General features: G+C 44.8%; 1 protein-coding gene across 1 annotated transcript in view; it reads left to right on the forward strand.

Annotated features, from left to right (window-relative positions):
- PARN (poly(A)-specific ribonuclease) overlaps positions 1-17,226 on the forward strand; it is a 138,360-nt gene that overhangs the window by 84,623 nt on the left and 36,511 nt on the right. The window contains 1 exon segment of the mRNA XM_019666078.1: positions 14,259-14,448. Coding sequence (XP_019521623.1) covers positions 14,259-14,448 — 190 coding nt within the window.

Below are 17,226 nucleotides of genomic sequence, written 5' to 3' on the forward strand. Positions count from 1 at the left end.
TTTTGTTCTTCAGTCTAGTTGTGGAGGATGTTGCTTCACTGGCCCATGTTGGTATTATCATTGCACTCTTCTTGGGTGAGGCAGTCGCTCCCAGGCCATTGGACGGTGGCTCACGGCAGCTCACGAAAGCTCACGCCCACTGCCAGCCAGCCCCATTGCAGCCTATGCCGTCGTGGGCGACTCACAGCAGCCAACCTCCAGGTTGAGTTATTGTTCACCATCTTAGCTGTAGAGGGCGCAGCATCACTGGCCCTCATGTGGGATCCGAACCGGGGCTCTGCTGCTCAGAGCTGGCATCCCAAGCCAACTCCTAACCAATGCGCCACTCTGCTGGCCCTAGAGAGTACTTTCTTAAATCCATGCATGTTCCATTATTAAGCATTCTGTGTTCTGATGTGCAGATACATGACTTTCCAAAGTCGTTTTTCAATTTCCTAATTTGTGTTGACTGTTTTGACATGGTAGGAAACCCCTGGGTCATTGGGATGTTAAGATGCAATTTTATAAAATATTCCAAAGTACTTACTTTAAAGTGTCGCAAAAGCACAACACTTGCCATTGTGTTAATTGTTTTCATAAAAATGTTTTTAAATATAAGACTTGACTCTTCTATCTAGTTGATTTTTACCAGTTGATTTTGCCTTGGATGTCTAAATAGGCAAAAGGATCTACATTAGTATCTCCTTTGGATGTAGAAAACAGAATGAATATTTAGAACAACTTAGCAATATTAACAACTTGAGACAGGAAAGCTGAACAATGTCAATATAATTTTTTAAAAACTCTTCCTTATTCTCCTGCTGGCAAAGAATTTCACAGGTTCTTGAAATGTGCAGGATTGGTGAAGAACTTGTTACTTCTGTGAATTTGGGGAGTTGCCACCTTCTAAAAGCACTTACCAAATGGGAAAAGCAGCTCTCTCTGACTCTCAAGCGGCATGCTCTCCCCGCCCCCTTCCTCTCTCTCCCTCCTGCCCTCTCTCTTTTTTTTCCCCTTCTCCCGCCCTCCTGTGTATATATGTGATTGACACCAGAGAAATGTCACTAAGTTTGCTTAAGCTGCTTTTGGCAGCTTCACGTGCTCGCTTCAGACCTGAACGCTGCCTGTGGGTCTGGCGCTGATGTTGGCAGCAGTGCCCGCCCGTAACAGGGAAACAAACTCAGGGGCGAAGGAAACAGAGAGGTGGAATCGTTTGCCTAAAATCATGAAGCCTATAGGGATGTGATTTGGTGATTTAAAAGGAGAATAATAGTACAAGTGTAGAATGAATGTGTTAAATGCCAAGATAGGACATTTAAATAAAAAATAATGCTTGTTCAGTTTCGTGCTGCTGTTTTTTGGACATTTGCTAATCCTTAGGATTTTCGTGTGCAGTCCACAGTTGGAACCTACCAGTGAAATAAATCAGCCACTGGACATGCTGTTGCAGCAAAGGCCAAGAGTAAAACTGATGTGGAAAGCAAGACTAGCTTCATCATTCTTTGTTTATTTCCCCTTTGGAAAAGGGTGTGATTCTTTCTATATACTTCTTTTGCTGAAGTCAGACATTGTCGATGATAATGAATACATCTCATTGTTCCGAGGCAGTGTGTAGTCTGAAGAGCAGACCTCATTCCTTTTGTTGTTAACATATGAGGTCAGACAGTTAAGTTCGCGAACTCATCCTAGAAAAAGTGCTACATACCTCATTGCTGAATATCATTACGGTCGCCTTCAAAGTACTCCCCTTGGGAAGCTAGGCACCAACGCCAGCGCCTAGTCCACCCTTCAAAGCAATCTTGGAACTTTTTTTTCTGGAATGGCCATCAGTTTGTCGTTGTATTACCCTTGATGTCCTGAATGTCATCCAAATGCCTTCCTTTCAATATTTCCTTTATCTTCGGGTAAAGAAAGAAGTTACTGGGGGCCAGATCAGGTGAGTAGGGAGGGTGCTCCAATACAGTTATTTGTTTACTGGCTAAAAACTCCCTCACAGACAGTGCTGCGTGCTGGTGCATTGTGATGTAAGAGCCATGAACTGTTGGCGAAAAGTTCAGGTTGTCTAACTTTTCCATGCAGCCTTTTCAGCACTTCCAAATAGTAAACTTGGTTAACTGTCCAGTTGGTACAAATTCATAATGAATAATCGCTCTGATATCAAAAAAGGTTAGCAACATTGTCGCAACAAGTTCACAAACTTAAATTGTCAGACCTGTAATCAGTCTCCACAGGGGGCAGGCACAGTGCCAGGGAGGCAGCTGGCCTAAGTGTTAGAGGAGGATGTATTGGCATTTTTTTTCAAACCTTTTTGGTGATGACAGATCATACATGGGTTTCCTGGAGATACTGAAGAAGCGAGTCAACGTTTGATATAGGTTTCAGAATGTTCCACATCTATAGATGGATTGCAGGGGTGGAGAGTGGGGAAGAGATGAAAGGGAGGAAGGACTAGGAAGAGGGCTGTTCGTAGGGTGGCCTCATGCTGCCGTCCTGAGACTGACTGGCTCCAGACTGGTAGCGTGGCATGAAATGGTTAGAGGGTGCCACAGGCACAGTTGTCCCTTTTACATGGAATTCATACGGAATTTCTGTGACTTCTTCCTTACCAGGTTGGGGGAGGCTGCTTTTGGTGACTGAGACCCTCCTTCCCTCGGGTAGTGACTCACCTTGCAGGTGACATAGCTCAGCCCAGCCTGGCTGATAAGGGCCTGTCATTCTCATTCTCTCTCCTGGTCCCCTCCTTCCCTCAGGGGCTTCAGTTGGTTAATGAAAAAGCTGAGTCAGGAGGTGTAAGTGAATTCTTTCATCAAATGAAAACCCAGGACGTACACAGAGAGACATTTCATGGAAGAGTAAGTGCTGCTGCATAGCATCTCCCATTCTGGTTGGCTTAGAAACAAACAAACTTGAAGCTTTTCAGCTACTGAAGCTTTACACCTGAAAATGTGCTGCTCTGTCAGGCTTTTTGCAAGCCTGGTTATGGAAAGTGGAGAAAAGCTGGTGCACTTAGGTTTTATTACAATAGCATTAATATTGTGGCAGACTTAAGGCTTCATAAACGGCCCCACAAGCCTCCCAGGTTAGGTGGCCCAGAAGTATTGTCTTGTATATGTAGTGCACATTTGTTTTTGGTGTGTGTTTGTATCTGGCGTCTGAAGCTTTGGTAGAGAGAACTAGTCCAGGTGAAAGGACCCTACTTCACTCTGACCGTTGACCTAGCCAGCATCTCCAGCCGGCAGTTCACTTATGCACAGGCTCTGCTTGGTGAATAGGTTGTATCCTAAAAGTTCTTTTGTTGATTAACCTTTTAGAACACAAAGCACATTGTCTCCTAGAAATGCCATATTGAATGGTGGGTGTCTGCGAGCTGTGGCGTGTTTCAAGCTTCAGGTCAGGGCCCCTTAGTGGGTCAGGAAATCAGTGCTGGTTGACACCAGTATAAAAAAATGGGAGAAAGAAACAGAATAGAAAACACCAGAGTGGGTTGCGTGTAGTAAAGATAGGTATTGTTTGGTAATACTGTTGCAATTTGAAACCTATTGCACACTCTGTGCTGCCTTTGGAGCGTGAAAGACACTCATGTGGGGTGGGGTAAGTTGGTGTTAGCAGTGAGTTAAATCTGGCCATTTACTGCCATCAAGCACTGTAACATCAGGCAAGTGACTGAACCTGTCTGGGGCTCCATTTGTTCACATTTGTATTCAAAATAGGGCTTTTTTCCCTTTTTTTTCCTTTTATTAGGGAATTGGGGAAGGGGAACATTGTGGTTTTCCAGGACCCATCAGCTCCAAGTCAAACTGTTGTCCTTCGATCTTAGTTGTGGAGGGTGCAAGCTCAGCCCTAAGTCCAGTCGCTGCTTTCAATCTAGATGCATCCCATGCGGGAGTCAAGCCTGCAACCTTGCTGCTAAGAGCATGCGCTGTAGCTCAGGGGCAGCTCAGCTTGGGCGCAGCTCACTGGCCCAAGTGGGCATCAAACCCGCTACTCTTTTGCTCAGAGTTCGCACTCTTAACAAACTGAGCCACTCGGCCGGCCCCAAATAGGGCTGTTTTGATTCACTAAGATTAGAGACAAAAGAGAATATTTTAAGATTAATATATTAGGATGTTATAGAATATTATATTAGGACTAGAACCAATATAACAACATTTATATACCTGGTACGTGGAAACCTCTGTGCAAACCATGATTATTATTTGTTGTACTCCTTGGTGATATGTATATAAGCAGACTTTCAAGATACCGTTATAAATAGTATAACTAAAACACGTACTGTTTAGTCTTCCCTAGAGAAGAATTTATTTAGTGTACTTGACATTTAGGATCTGCCATTTCAGATCTGCCATTTTGCACAGTTTAGGAGATCTTTGATTTTACTTTAAATTATTCCTGTGTAGTTGAGACATCAATCTTAATTTTCTCCCATGAAGTGTGAAGAATGTTGTAAATTGCTTAGGTCTTTCAGCTGTCTGTCAAGTTCGTCAAGACTGTTAGGTATGGAATTGCTTTCCAACTCCTATTTTAAGTGGCGTGTTTCGTCTTTTTTTTAAAAAAGGTATTCCTCTCTCTCTGTCTCTCAACTCTCAATCCTAAACTTTTGTAGAACTCCATCTACTCCTGTGCGGCTCCCTGGTAAGATTCCTCCATACTTCCTACCCACCACCACTTCCAAAGGAGCTGTGTCAGAGCGTGTGAGACCGTTTCTGTTTGACTTGGGTTTCGAGCAGCTGCTTTGTTGACAGCCTTGACAGTGGGTTAAAATAAGCGTCAAAGCCATAGTCCAGGAGCGCGGGGCTCAAGTCCAGCTCTGCCAGCACGTCGTTTTGGCCCCCGGTGGGCTGCTCAGCCTCCCTCACCTCTGTTTTCGTGTCTGTAGAGCTACTGCTCACCTTGTGGGGTGGTTTTGGGGAGAAAAAGAGCAGGTGGGTAACTACATAGAAAGCCACAATCTCTGGCGGGGCCCTCACAGTGCCTGGCCCAGGAGATTTTTTTCTCTCCCTGTTCTCCCTGCCAGCCTCCAGCCCTGGAGCTCAGGAGGGCCAAGCCCCCCTGGAAGGAAAGAGCCAACTTCCAGGTGCCGTTTCCTTCCCCTAGACTCACGGAGCTCTGCATCCATTCCACCCTCCTCTCAGAAGTGGCTCCCACGCATGTTCTCTGGGTCCTGTCTCCTCTCCAGGGTCTTACTCTTCCTAGTCCCCAGTGTCTTCCGTGGCACCCTGCCACCGGCCTCTTTTCCTCTCGCCTGGTCGCTGAGGATGCTGACCGTTTTTCGTCCTTTCTAGGCCAGTCGTCCTCCCTTTCAGCTGGCGGCTTCCCAGGGTCCCAGGCCTGCTCTCCCCTCCATATGATGATCAGCTGCTGGTGTCCTCTGATTCCGTTAGGACTTCTTCTCTTCCTCTGTGCTTTCTCCATTCCTGTTTCTGTTCCTCCCCTTCACCCACAGTGATCTGGTAGAAGCGCACATCAGACCATGTCTTCCTCCTGACTAAAACCCATGGGGGCCCCACTGCCTTGAGCATGTCCCACAGCCCCTGCGCTGTGTCCACCTCACCGCGGGCTCCTCTCCGCTCCTTCTCAGGGCTCCACCAGGAAGGGCTTCTCAGCTCTGCAGTCAAGACGGCGCTTCCTCACTCAGACATCGGCCAGTTGATGTTTCCTCTGCTTGGAGCACAGTTCCCCGCTCCCGAGACTTTTATCACTGTATACACTCTCAACCTTCAAGTCTCAGGAAAGACCCAAATGTCACTTCCTCAGGGAAATGGTCCCTGTGTCCTGAGCTTGATCGGCTCCCCGCTGGGAAGCCCAGGCCGTTCCTTTTTCTCTTCTCAGCACTCATGTGGAGCTCTGTACACTGTCTGTCTCTCCCCCATGAACACAGGGCCATGTCTGATTCACCCTCACAGCCCCCGTTGCCTAGTCTTAGAAGGTGTTTTGTTTGCTCATGAAGGAATATATAGATGAATAAATGAACAAATGAGGACTTAATACATACATCAGTGTCTATATTCATAAGTAAATGGATGGGTGAATAAATGAACAAGCGAGACTCAACTACGTTTGTAAAGCAGTTAGCATAGTTCTTGATCTACAGTAAGTACTCAATAAATGGCAGCTTTATTTATTTTTAATCCACTTTTCAGCTAGTAATGAAATGAAAAAGGAAAAACCACCACGCGGCTGGTTAATGGAAGCAGTGTTCCTGAGTGACATCGTTCATTAAAAGCTGAGGCGGTTGTCCTGGGAACTTAGAACTGAAATAGCAACCTCCACCCCTCACACTCAGCCTCGTAATATCTCGTGTTGTCTCTTCGTGAAATCACTGTTTCTCACCTTGATTCTTGCCTACCTGGTGTTCTCCTACCAATCCGTTCCATTCCTTTCCCCTTCCTCAAATCGTGGGCTTCTTCCAGGTTGGAGGAATGTCTCTTCCCTTCCCCCACACCCCAGTGCCCAGCACAGCAATGAGGACCAGTATTTGTGGGGTGAGTGGATGAATGAATGAATGAAATGACTGTTTCAGAAGCAGGCTATAGTGTTGTCAGGAGACTTAGTGGAAATCAACGGACTAATTTTGGTGTCGGTACAATTTTTAAAAATTACAGTTCAGACTTTTTGATTTTATAGTTGCTGAGTACAGTGGATATTTTGGTTTCTATATTTTCCATTTGATTTCCACATTTTCACATAGGCAAGATTTTGCTAGATTGCACCCAAATTCTCAATGATAGGGGTATTCCCTGAGCTATTCAGACTCAGGTATGTCATGCCTCCTGGCTTGTAGCACACCAAGGTGTGATGAGTCACAGTGCACTGAACCCGTGTCACTAGAAGGCCCAGTACCGGCTTGGGCACAGTTCTTTTTGTCGGAAATAGGCTATGTGATTTACCAGCAGTAGCCTCGTTGATCAGACACCGTTATGTGCCAGGCCCTTTGCTAGAAGCTTTGCGTACATACTCTCTGCTCTTCCTAACAGCTTTGTAAGGTAGGTGGATAGGCTCCTTTTTATGGATAAAGAAACAGAAGCCCAGGGAGGCAGGTGACTTGCTCGGGCAAGTGAAGATCTGGGCAGGATTTGAACCTGGGCCTCTGTGGCCTCAGAACCGGTGGTTTTTCCCACTTGACTGTTTCCTCCCTTTTTTATATTATAGGCTTCAAGTAAGTGTCGCCATATCTACATGTCAGCCTTTGTCTAGTTTATAAAGTGTTTTTTCCACCACTTCTTTGGCCTTGGATAGAGAGCTGTGAGGTGAAGTGAAGTGTGGGACAGTGACCAAAAGCAGTGCCTCTCTTTCTTTAATTGAGGGGATGATGTGGAGAGAGGATGGAGTTGTAGGCATGACTTGTAGGTGGCAGAATCAACGTCGCACCCTCACCCACTCTGCCACAACTCGCTGGGTGCCAGCTGTTTTCTCTCAGCCTTGCCAGTAAGCAGGGACAACACCACCTGCCTTCATTGTGGTGAGAGGTCAGCGAAGGGGTGTGGCGGTGGGTGTCTGTAAGCTCTCAGCTGCTCCTGCTGTCACGCTCTGCACTTCACATTTTGCAAGCACGGTCACTGGAGGCTGCTTCCTTCTCCTTAATTCATTTCCTTTCCCGGGTGCTCCCTAAAAGTCAGGCACTATGGTGGAGACCGTGGGAAAGCAGAGATGAACGAATCAGGTCCCCCTCTGCCTCTCCACTGTTTCCATCTGTCCCCTTTACAGGGCTTGGTCTCTTTGAATGCCTTAACTTTTCATTCTTTCAGGCTCAGTATGTTAAACAATAATTCCTGTTTATTGGAGAAGGGAGGACAAGGACAAGGTGAGCTGCCCTCCTCGCCTGTGCCAGAGGCCAGTCCGTCGGCCTAGTAGCTGTGAGGCTCAGGTGTGGCCATGGGCAGGGACTGTCACTGCACCAGGAAACCTGCTTTCAGGCTCAGAGCCACCTCCCGTCCCAGGCTCTTCATCCACTAGGTCAGGCCTCAAGGAGGAATTTTAACTGAAAGTTCTGAGAATACGTATCCTGCTTCTGGCTTTTTTCTCTTGAGTAGAAACAGGCTGCCAAGAGATATAAAAGCTATGTTTCTTCCCTCCATTCCTTCCATAATCTTAGAGTAAGTCCCCACCAAAGTACCAGGGTAGAACCCAGGCGCCACAGAGATGAATAAGGCATGGTCACTTCCTCAGGGGGCATCCGGTCCTGTGGGGTGTGCGTGGGAAAAGGGTAGGAGCTGCGGTGAGAGAGCCAGACAGGCTGCTTCCCAAGGCCCCGGATGGTGCACAACACGCTGGGACTTGATCTTGAAGACTGAGGGGTTCTGCAGAAGAGAAAGGATGGTGTCGGTAGGCAGAGGGTGGACTGACCGCAGAGGGTCTCATTTTCTGGGCAGGCCTGCCCACTTTTGCCTGTTTGGGCACACTGGAAATAGCTGTATTTCAGCATCCTTCTGCTACATCCCGGGTTCCTGCACACATCCGCTCCCACCCCCACCCCACCACACCGCCGTGTCTGCCGAGGCCCTGGGATGGGTTTGGGGAAGTACATCCCGAGCAGTGCTTTGAACACAGGAAAATGTCCACAGCGACCCTTTGGGTTGGGTGGTTTGGTTTTAATTCCTTTCTTTAAAAATCTTAAAGTTTGCTCTTCTGTAGAATCCAAGATAAACCCTCGATTCCCTTGTCTGAGACAAGTGGCAAAGCGGTCACCCTTTTGGAAGCCATAATCTGATCAGAATTACATGGAGCATAAGAAAACTTTTATATAATATCTTCATATTTAAATAAACAAGTGAACACAAAACAACATTTGGTATCATCTGGCACGGGGTGCAAACTGAGAATGGCAGCACAGTAGTGGAGGGCCTTGGGCTGGAGGCTATTGGAGGAATAAGGCCATCATAAAGGGCTCCCAGACACCGCCGGGCATGACAGCCCATGTTGATATGTGGGGGATGGGGTCTGGGCCTACTGAGTTGGCAGAGGCTGCTCCGGCACATGCCCCTTCTGGTGGTGGGTTCACATACCAGCTTATCACACAGAGTCCTTCTGCTATTTACATAAAACCGACGTGTGGAGAAATGGCAGGCTCTGATTCTCTCGCGCACAGATGTATGTGCCTGTGTTAACTGAATTACACGACCTGGGACCCTTCCAGTGCACGTGTCCAGGAGAAGAAGGCAGGCTTTGGTTTGGATCCCCGCCGAAATGCTTGTAACCTTGGGACCTTGGGCTAGTCACCTTTCTGAGCCTCAGTTTCCTTATCTATAAAGTCAGCATAAGATGTACAGGATTTCCTGTGCCTGGCAGAGTAAGTGTCCAATAAATATTTTTCTTGTAAACATTGGATTAATAAGAATACAGGTAATTCTCTTAGACATTGAGAACTTGATGTTGGCAGAGGAAGGCTAGCTGTTGCCAAAAATGCGGGACTAATGGTGTGTAGCTGCTTCGGCAGTTTCCTAACGCTCCCCCACCCCATTCCCAGAAGTTGCTGCAGTAAACTGATTTTAGCCATGTGACAACCAAGCTGTACAGATGACCTGAGCTACTTGAGGAAGGTTGGAGAGGTCCACCATTTCAGCAGCAGGGCTCGTGTACACTGCAGGACCATTCCAGGGCACCTCCGTGCCACTGAGGACATTGAAACTGCAGTGACTTTTACCTCCTCTTACTGAGGCCTTCCTTCACCAAAAGTCGTATTGGAAATGGCCCTTAGGAGCTGGACAGGGTAAACATCAGAAAACCTAAACAGTTTGTTTGCTTAAAATGTAATGCACATCTGTGAAACCACCACTCAGCCAAATGGCATCTGCCAGTTGTTCCTCCCCCACCCCATCCCATCCTCCTGGCTCCTGATTCCCTGCCCGGGGCAACTGCTCTCCAGAAAGTTGGGCTGTTTGTTTTCTGGTTTTTAAAATCCTCCCTCCCTCCCTCTTCCCCTTTCTCTCTTCCTGTTTCTGTCCCTCCCCCTGTACAAATGTACAAAATGTTATCATACTGTGCTCATAATTTGCCTTTGCCTGAGGTTGAGCATCTCTTTATGTAATTATTGGCGTTATATGCTTCCTTTTCTGATGAGAAATGACTATGCACGCTTTTCATGTCTTTTGCCCATTTTTCTGTTGGGTATTTTCTTAATGATTTGTAGGTGTTTTTATGTGTTTTGGTGCTCATCCTCCATCAGTAGCATGTGTTACAAATATCTTCTCTCAGTTTATAGATTGTCTTCACTCTTTTTAAAGTGTCTCCTGATGGACAGAAGTTTTAATATTAATATAGCCAAATGTATTGATCTTGTTTTATGCTTAACATTTTTTGTGTCTTCATAAATTCTTTCCTGTTTCAAGCTCAGGAAGGTATTTACTTATATTTTCTTCTCAAGTTTTTAAAGTTTGCTTTTGACATTTAAGTTCTCCATCTATCAGGAGTTGATTTTTTGGCTTGGTGTGAGTAAGAATTCAATTTCTTTTTTTTCCCTATGGATAAACAATTTTTCCAGCTTTTCCTTTTCCACACTCTTTGTCATGATGTCTCTGTCCAGAATCAAACTTTGACAGATGCATAATAACTGTATTTCTAGGCTCCTCTATACCACTGGTCAGTTTGTCTTTCTCTGCACCATACCACGCTGTCTTAATTACTCTAGCTTTTCAGGAAGTTTGTTTGGCAAGGCACGTCCCCTTTCCTTTCTCTTCAGAAATGCCTGGGCTGTCGTTGTCCCATTTAAATTTTGGAATCAACCTTTCTAATTCCACAGAATAATTGAGGTATATACAGTAAAATTTCCCTCTTTGTTACGCAATTTTGTGTTTCCCCAAATGTACACAACCACGTAACCAGCACCACACTCAAGATACAGGACAGTTCTGTACCCCCCAGATTCCCTCATCCCATTGTAGCTGACCTCCCCCTGCCCCTGGCTACCACTGCTCTGTTTTCTGTTCAGATTTGTTTTTCATGTCATTCAAAATTTTTTCAGTGTTTTATTGAAATATTGGATTTTTATTTATTTATTTATTTTTTTTACTGGCGTTGCATTAAATCTATAGATAAATTTAGGAAGGAATCTACATCTTATTTTAAGCCTTTTTGTCCATAAACGTAATGTATCGATTAACTTAGTTGGAGAAACTTAGCTTAACCATAATGGAAAGTTTTTAATTTTTAGAAAAATATCTAAACATTTTAAGTGATTCTTTAAAACTCTTAGTAAAGGAAGCATTTTATAAGATAATTGTTCATCTAAATAAACACATAAATATACACAAATATATGGCACACATGTGTTAATATTACATTAAAAAAAAAAAGAAAAAAGAAAAAACAACCCAAACCCGTCTTGGCTCCTAACCAGCTTTGTTGCTCACCTGCAAGACCTTAGGCAGGCTGCTCAGCTTCCCTGGTGCTTCATCTCTTTATCTGTATGTGACTAGAGCATCCCTTTTTTATGGGGTGGTTGTGAAGATTTAATGCTCCAGTGTGTGCAGTGTGTCAAGAGACAGCAGACCCAGCACAGTGAAGCCGTGAGTGGATGAGACTATTATTTGGGAGAAACCACTCTCTCTCACCTACGAGGAAAGAGGGAGGCCTCCATGTTTGGCTCCCCAGGGGCTTTAACCAAGTGGCACAACCGAAAGATGGCCTTGAACCATTTCCCTGACAGATTTGGAAAGGTTGGAGTTGCCAAGCAGCCGGCTACATGCTGCTTCTGACAGGCGAGATGGAATCACCGAGGACACAGCTGACAGCCAGTTCATTTTGCTGATTCATCCATCAGAGGGGTGGCTTTGCGCCAGGGCTTGGCTCCTAGATGAAAGGCGGAAAGCTGCAAAGCTGCTGGGACTTGAAGGAATGCTGGTAAATTATTGCCATGTGAAGGCCAGCAGTGAAAAGTGGATTGTTATTCATTTCCCCTTTTAAGCGATCCTAATTCCAATGTGCTCAGATAAATTCCCGCTGGTGGTCAGACAGTTGTTTGTAACCTTTGTCCATGGGGCTGAGAGCTAAATTACTGGAAACAGTCGGACACTGTGAAATAGATCACCTTGGCTCCTTTGCCATCCCATTATCACCTTTGTTTTCATGGGGAAGAGTGACGCGGGCTAACTCTTTTACTTGGTAGCCCAGATTAAATTTATGAGAGGGATTACTGCAGATGTCGCCCCCTTTGGACGCGCTTGCAAAATGAACCTGCTGGATTAAAGAATGAAACTTAAAAGAGAAAAATCCAGGAGGTGCTCATTTACTAACAGCCAGTACAGAATAACGACGGCAGAATCTGTGGGTTCTCACATGGGTGGGTTAACCTGTTTTGGGGGCAGTCTGAAGCATACAGAGAAATCAGCTCTACCTAAAGCTCTCACGTGACAGGGTGAGCCTGAGTGGGTGGAGATGGTGTCTTGTTTTACTGAATACCTAGCATAGTCCCTGGAAAGGTACTCCATGAGCAGTTACTTGATAGACGCATACATGGATAATGTTTGTTGATTTGGAAATTGTTGGGTGATTAGATAAATGAGGGTAAAAGTCAGAAATGTGGCCCATTGGAAGCAGGAAAAGTAGCTATCACAGGAATGAGTTTTTCAAAAAGTCCTATTTTTGTGGTTCTCTGATATAAGTGACTGGTCAGTAGCTCATCTCCGCAACTCAATGCCTTCTCTGCTATCTCCTCGTGAGTGAGTCAGGGCGTGCTATTTTGAGCTCACATTTCAGTAACTCACTCTACTTTGGGAGACTTTGCAGAATATGAAAGTTCCTTTATACTCTGAGGATATTTTTTTTCCCCCGTCTTTAACTCTAGAGCGGGTATTTGAAAATTCCAGCAAACTTCTTATTAAAAATTTGTGTTTCTTAGAGAAGTGGGGTTTTCTTGTTTTTGTTTTTTTATTTTGCTGTTTAAAAGGCTAAACATTTAGGGCATGACATTTTGTAAACCACCATTGTGCTGAGAAGTTCTAAGCACATCTGGTCCACATGGAGTGAAGATGACGTGTCAGGTGTCGGATACATGGAACATCTGCCTCTCACTCAGTTGTCTTTCCCTCTGGTTTAAGGTCCCTTATATACTGGAGCCCCTTGTCCCGTGCTGATGTGCTCGCAGACTGCGTGCTCACCGTCCCTGTATGCATTGTGCTGTGCACACACTCACACAATAGTATTAGAACCACTCTGTACCACGAACCTGGCTAGGAGTGGGTATACGGATTCTGTGTCAGAAGTCACGGTGCCTTTGCAGCTGCCCAGGTACCAAGTCTACCCCTAATCACCCCTGGCAGCATGGCCAGGCTCTCCCTGTCCCGCTGCCAGTGTGGGTAGTAACTGTTGGCAGTGACTGGGGGCTAGGAGAGTCTATGCTCAAACTGCGTGAGCCCGGACCAGCAAATGGGCACCCGTCCAGTAGGTCTTGCATGGGTCCTTGCTCCCACACTACCAGTGTTTTCCATCCCATCTACCTCCGAGGAGGAGGCAGCAAGGAATTGCAACAGAACTGACCTGGCCTTAGTCAAGCATTACCACCAGCTTTCAAGTGCTCCTGCCAGCCAGAGGCACATTACAGATACTCAGCAGTCTTTAAAAGCACTAGGACAAGAGGCATGTCTCAAGCATTGTGGGGATGTCTTGAATTTGCAGAGTCCAAAATGAGGTGCGAAGCGGTAAGAAGGGTCTGACCTCAGGGTCAGAGTAACCTGGTTTTGCATCCCCGTGCTGCCTCACTCGTGGCGTGGTCTGCCATAAGTCACCTGACCTCTGCACCCCTGCTTTCTCATCTGCAAAACCAGTTGCTCCCCTTCAAGCATATTGTGAAGATTCGACACCGTGTTTGCAGTACACTGGGTGCAGATATGTGGTAGATCTTCAGCATTTGACACAGCGATCGGCATCACTGTCAAGATTGCTTCCATTGTCGTTTTCATCTGTAACAAAATAAGCGAGGGCTTACAGTTTTCCCTTAGTGGTTTGGTTTTGTTGTTGTTTTCACTTTCTTACTCTGAAAATGAAAATGGTAATGTTACCTGCAAACATTTTGCAAATTAACATTTTACTTACATCATTGCAGTTCTTTACAGTTTACAAAGCACTTTCACATGGTAAGGGAGATTGGGGAGAGGTGATTCTCTTTCCTCCAGACAAGGACACTCAGACTTGGAGAGTGTGTGGAACATTCCCAAGGCCACCTGGCTTCTCAGTGGCAGAACCAGCGTCTGACCTCAGACCTGACCCCAGGGCTCCTTTGACCACCTCGGTGACATCTCTGGAGTGAGGCCAGTCTCTTCTATAAGGATTTTTTCTTTTCCTTGTAGCCGTCAATACCAGCAAATATGCAGAAAGCTATCGGATCCAGACGTATGCTGAATATGTGGGGAAGAAACACAAGGAAAAGCAGATCAAGAGGAAGTGGCCAGAAGAGAGCTGGAAGGAGGTTGAGAAAAAGCAGCTGAACACACAGTGCATATCCTATGCTCTGCAGAATCACTGCTACCGCACCAATAGGTAAGACTCCTCAGCTAGTGACTTAAAAGGGCAGTTATTCTAACGATAGCTTTACTTTTTTTTTTTTTCTCTTTTTTTTGTTTATGTATTTCTTTGTTATCTGTATCAGTTACCAGAGTGAGGCCAGGAACTTGACCGTCTTGTTCACTGGCCTGGCACATGGTAGCTAGAGGCTCAGTGAACACATAGCAAATGCATGAATGATTAGATGAAGGTCTTGTAAGTTGCACTGAATGACCCAGAGATGCCCACTGCCTTGATTCTCAATATCTGAATAAAGTCCATCTTCATTAGAAGAGAATGAACTAAACAGAGAAAAGCAGAAGGAAGAGAGAGAGAGTAAAAGAGAGAGAGAGGTGGATGAGTCTCTGATTAGAGGCTTATGGATGTACAATTTATCCTTTACTTCTTCCTTAATGGGGTGAGCCATTCAAATATATTGTAAATACGAGTAAACATCTTCCCTTATTTAACCTTAAGTTAGTTAGACTTGGGATTGGGGTTTCATTTTTGCAATCAAAGACTTCCAGTAATTAACTTGTTTCTTTGGAATATGTATTTCTATTGTTAAAAAGGAGCAACGCAATGTGGCAGAATATGCTAATGGTGCCCATTATCCATTTTTACCTTCTTCCTTGGTAAGTTAAGGAGGATGTATTAGTTACCTACTGCTGCTGTAACAAATTGCCACAATATTATTAGTGGCTTAAAACAGCACAGATTTCTTATCTCATAGTCCTGGAGGTCAGAAGCCTGAAATGGCTTGGCAGGGCTGTGTGCCTCCTGGAGGCTCTCGGAGAGGATGTGTTTCTTTGCCGTTTCCAGCTTCTAGAGGCTGCCTGCGTTCTTTGGCTCAGGGCCCCTCCTCACATGGTTCTGACCTCTGCCTTCACTGTCACATCTCCTTTTCTGGCAATAGCTTTTCTTATTGCTTTCTACAGGATCTTAAGTAACACATCTGACTTTGGAGAAAGACCTTTTTCTACCTTTCCCCATAGTATCAGAAGTGACTACTACCTGAATTCCTTCTGTGCTTTATCGGCCACAGCTGTTTCAGTTAACACAAAAGCCTCTGGAGGCAGACAGGATACATCTTATTCTTACTTAGGGTTGAGGAAAGGGAGGCTCCATGATTCGCCCAGCAGTTCAGTGATGGAGTGAGGTTCAGAGCTGACCTCGGCTGTGTCTGATCCCGTCCCCTTCTCAGTCCGCCAGCCACGTCACCTCTGCCTGAGCCTCTGAATTCCATGCAGACCCTTGTAGGGGTCTGAAGCACATGCACACTGGAGACAGAGAACTTGACGAATACAAGGTCTGACAATTAGGTTTGCGAACTTGTTGCAACGATGTTGCTAACCTTTTTTGATATCAGAGGGATTACTTATTATGAATGTGTACCACCTGGACAAAGAGTTAATCAAGTTTACTATTAGGAAGTGCTGAAAAGGCTGCATGAAAAAGACGACCTGAGCTTTTCTCCAACAAGTCATGGCTCTTGCATCACGACAATGCACCAGCTCACACGGCGCTGTCTGTGAGGGAGTTTTTAGCCAGTAAACAAATCACTGTATTGGAACACCCTCCCTACTCACCTGATCTGGCCCCCAGCGACTTCTTTCTTTACCTGAAGATAAAGGAAATATTGAAAGGAAGACATTTTGAGGACATTCAGGACATCAAGGGTAATATGACGACAGCTCTGATGCCTTTCCAGAAAGAGTTCCAAAATTATTTTGAAGGGTGGACTAGGCACTGGCGTCAGTGCATAGCTTCCCAAAGGGGAGTAGTACAGTGCTTCTAAGGTGACCGTAATGATACTCAGCAATGAGATATGTAGCACTTTTTCTAGAATGAGTTTATGATCTTAATTGTCCGATCTCATACCTACTTTTCAGAAGGTAAATAATGGTAACGTTTTGGCATCTTGGTGAAACTACAAAACATAGGTATAGAGAATAGGAGAAGGAGGAGTTCATTATAGAAAATTATAAAGTTCATAAAAGTGTGAATTAGCTAAAGGAGAAGTTAGCCATAATTTCACCAACCAGAAGTAATTACAGTTAATATTTTGGCTTGCCTTCCATAATTTTTATTTATTTTTTGCTTATTAAATTTATTGGAGTGACATTCATTAATAAGATTATATAAGTTTCAGGTGTACAATTCTATAATACATCATCTGTATATTGCATTGTGTGCTCATCACCCAAAATCTAGTCTCCTTCCATTACCATATATTTGACCCCCTTTACCTTGTTCTGCCTTCTCCCACCCCCTTCCTCTCTGGTAACCACCATGATGTTGTCTGTGTCTTTAAGTTTTTTGTTTGCTTCTTTTTGTTGCTTTCTGTTTTATATTACACATAGAAGTGAAATCATGTGTTTCTTGTTCTTTTCCATCTGACATATTTGTTTAGCATAAGAGTCTCAAGATCCTTCCATGTTGTTGCAATCCTTCATACTTTTTAAATGGTTTTTTAGAGATTTAAAAAATTGAGGTATAATTAATGTGCAATAAAATGTACAGATATAAAATGTTTAATTCAAAGAGTTGTAACAGTTATATACCACCCAAAGCAATATCTAGAATACTTCTACCTCCCTCCAAAGTTTCCCTTGTACCGCTTTTTAAGCAACCCCAAGCCCCCACTGCCCTAAGCAACCACTTCTAATTTCAGTCACCATAGATTAATTTTTATTATTCTTGGTATTTGTAAAAAATGGAGTCATATGGTATTGTGTTTGGCTTCATTTGCTTAACATGTTTTTGAAATTCATC

The sequence above is a fragment of the Hipposideros armiger genome, unplaced genomic scaffold, assembly GCF_001890085.2.
Source record: "Hipposideros armiger isolate ML-2016 unplaced genomic scaffold, ASM189008v1 scaffold_460, whole genome shotgun sequence".
Taxonomy (NCBI): Eukaryota; Metazoa; Chordata; class Mammalia; order Chiroptera; family Hipposideridae; genus Hipposideros; species Hipposideros armiger.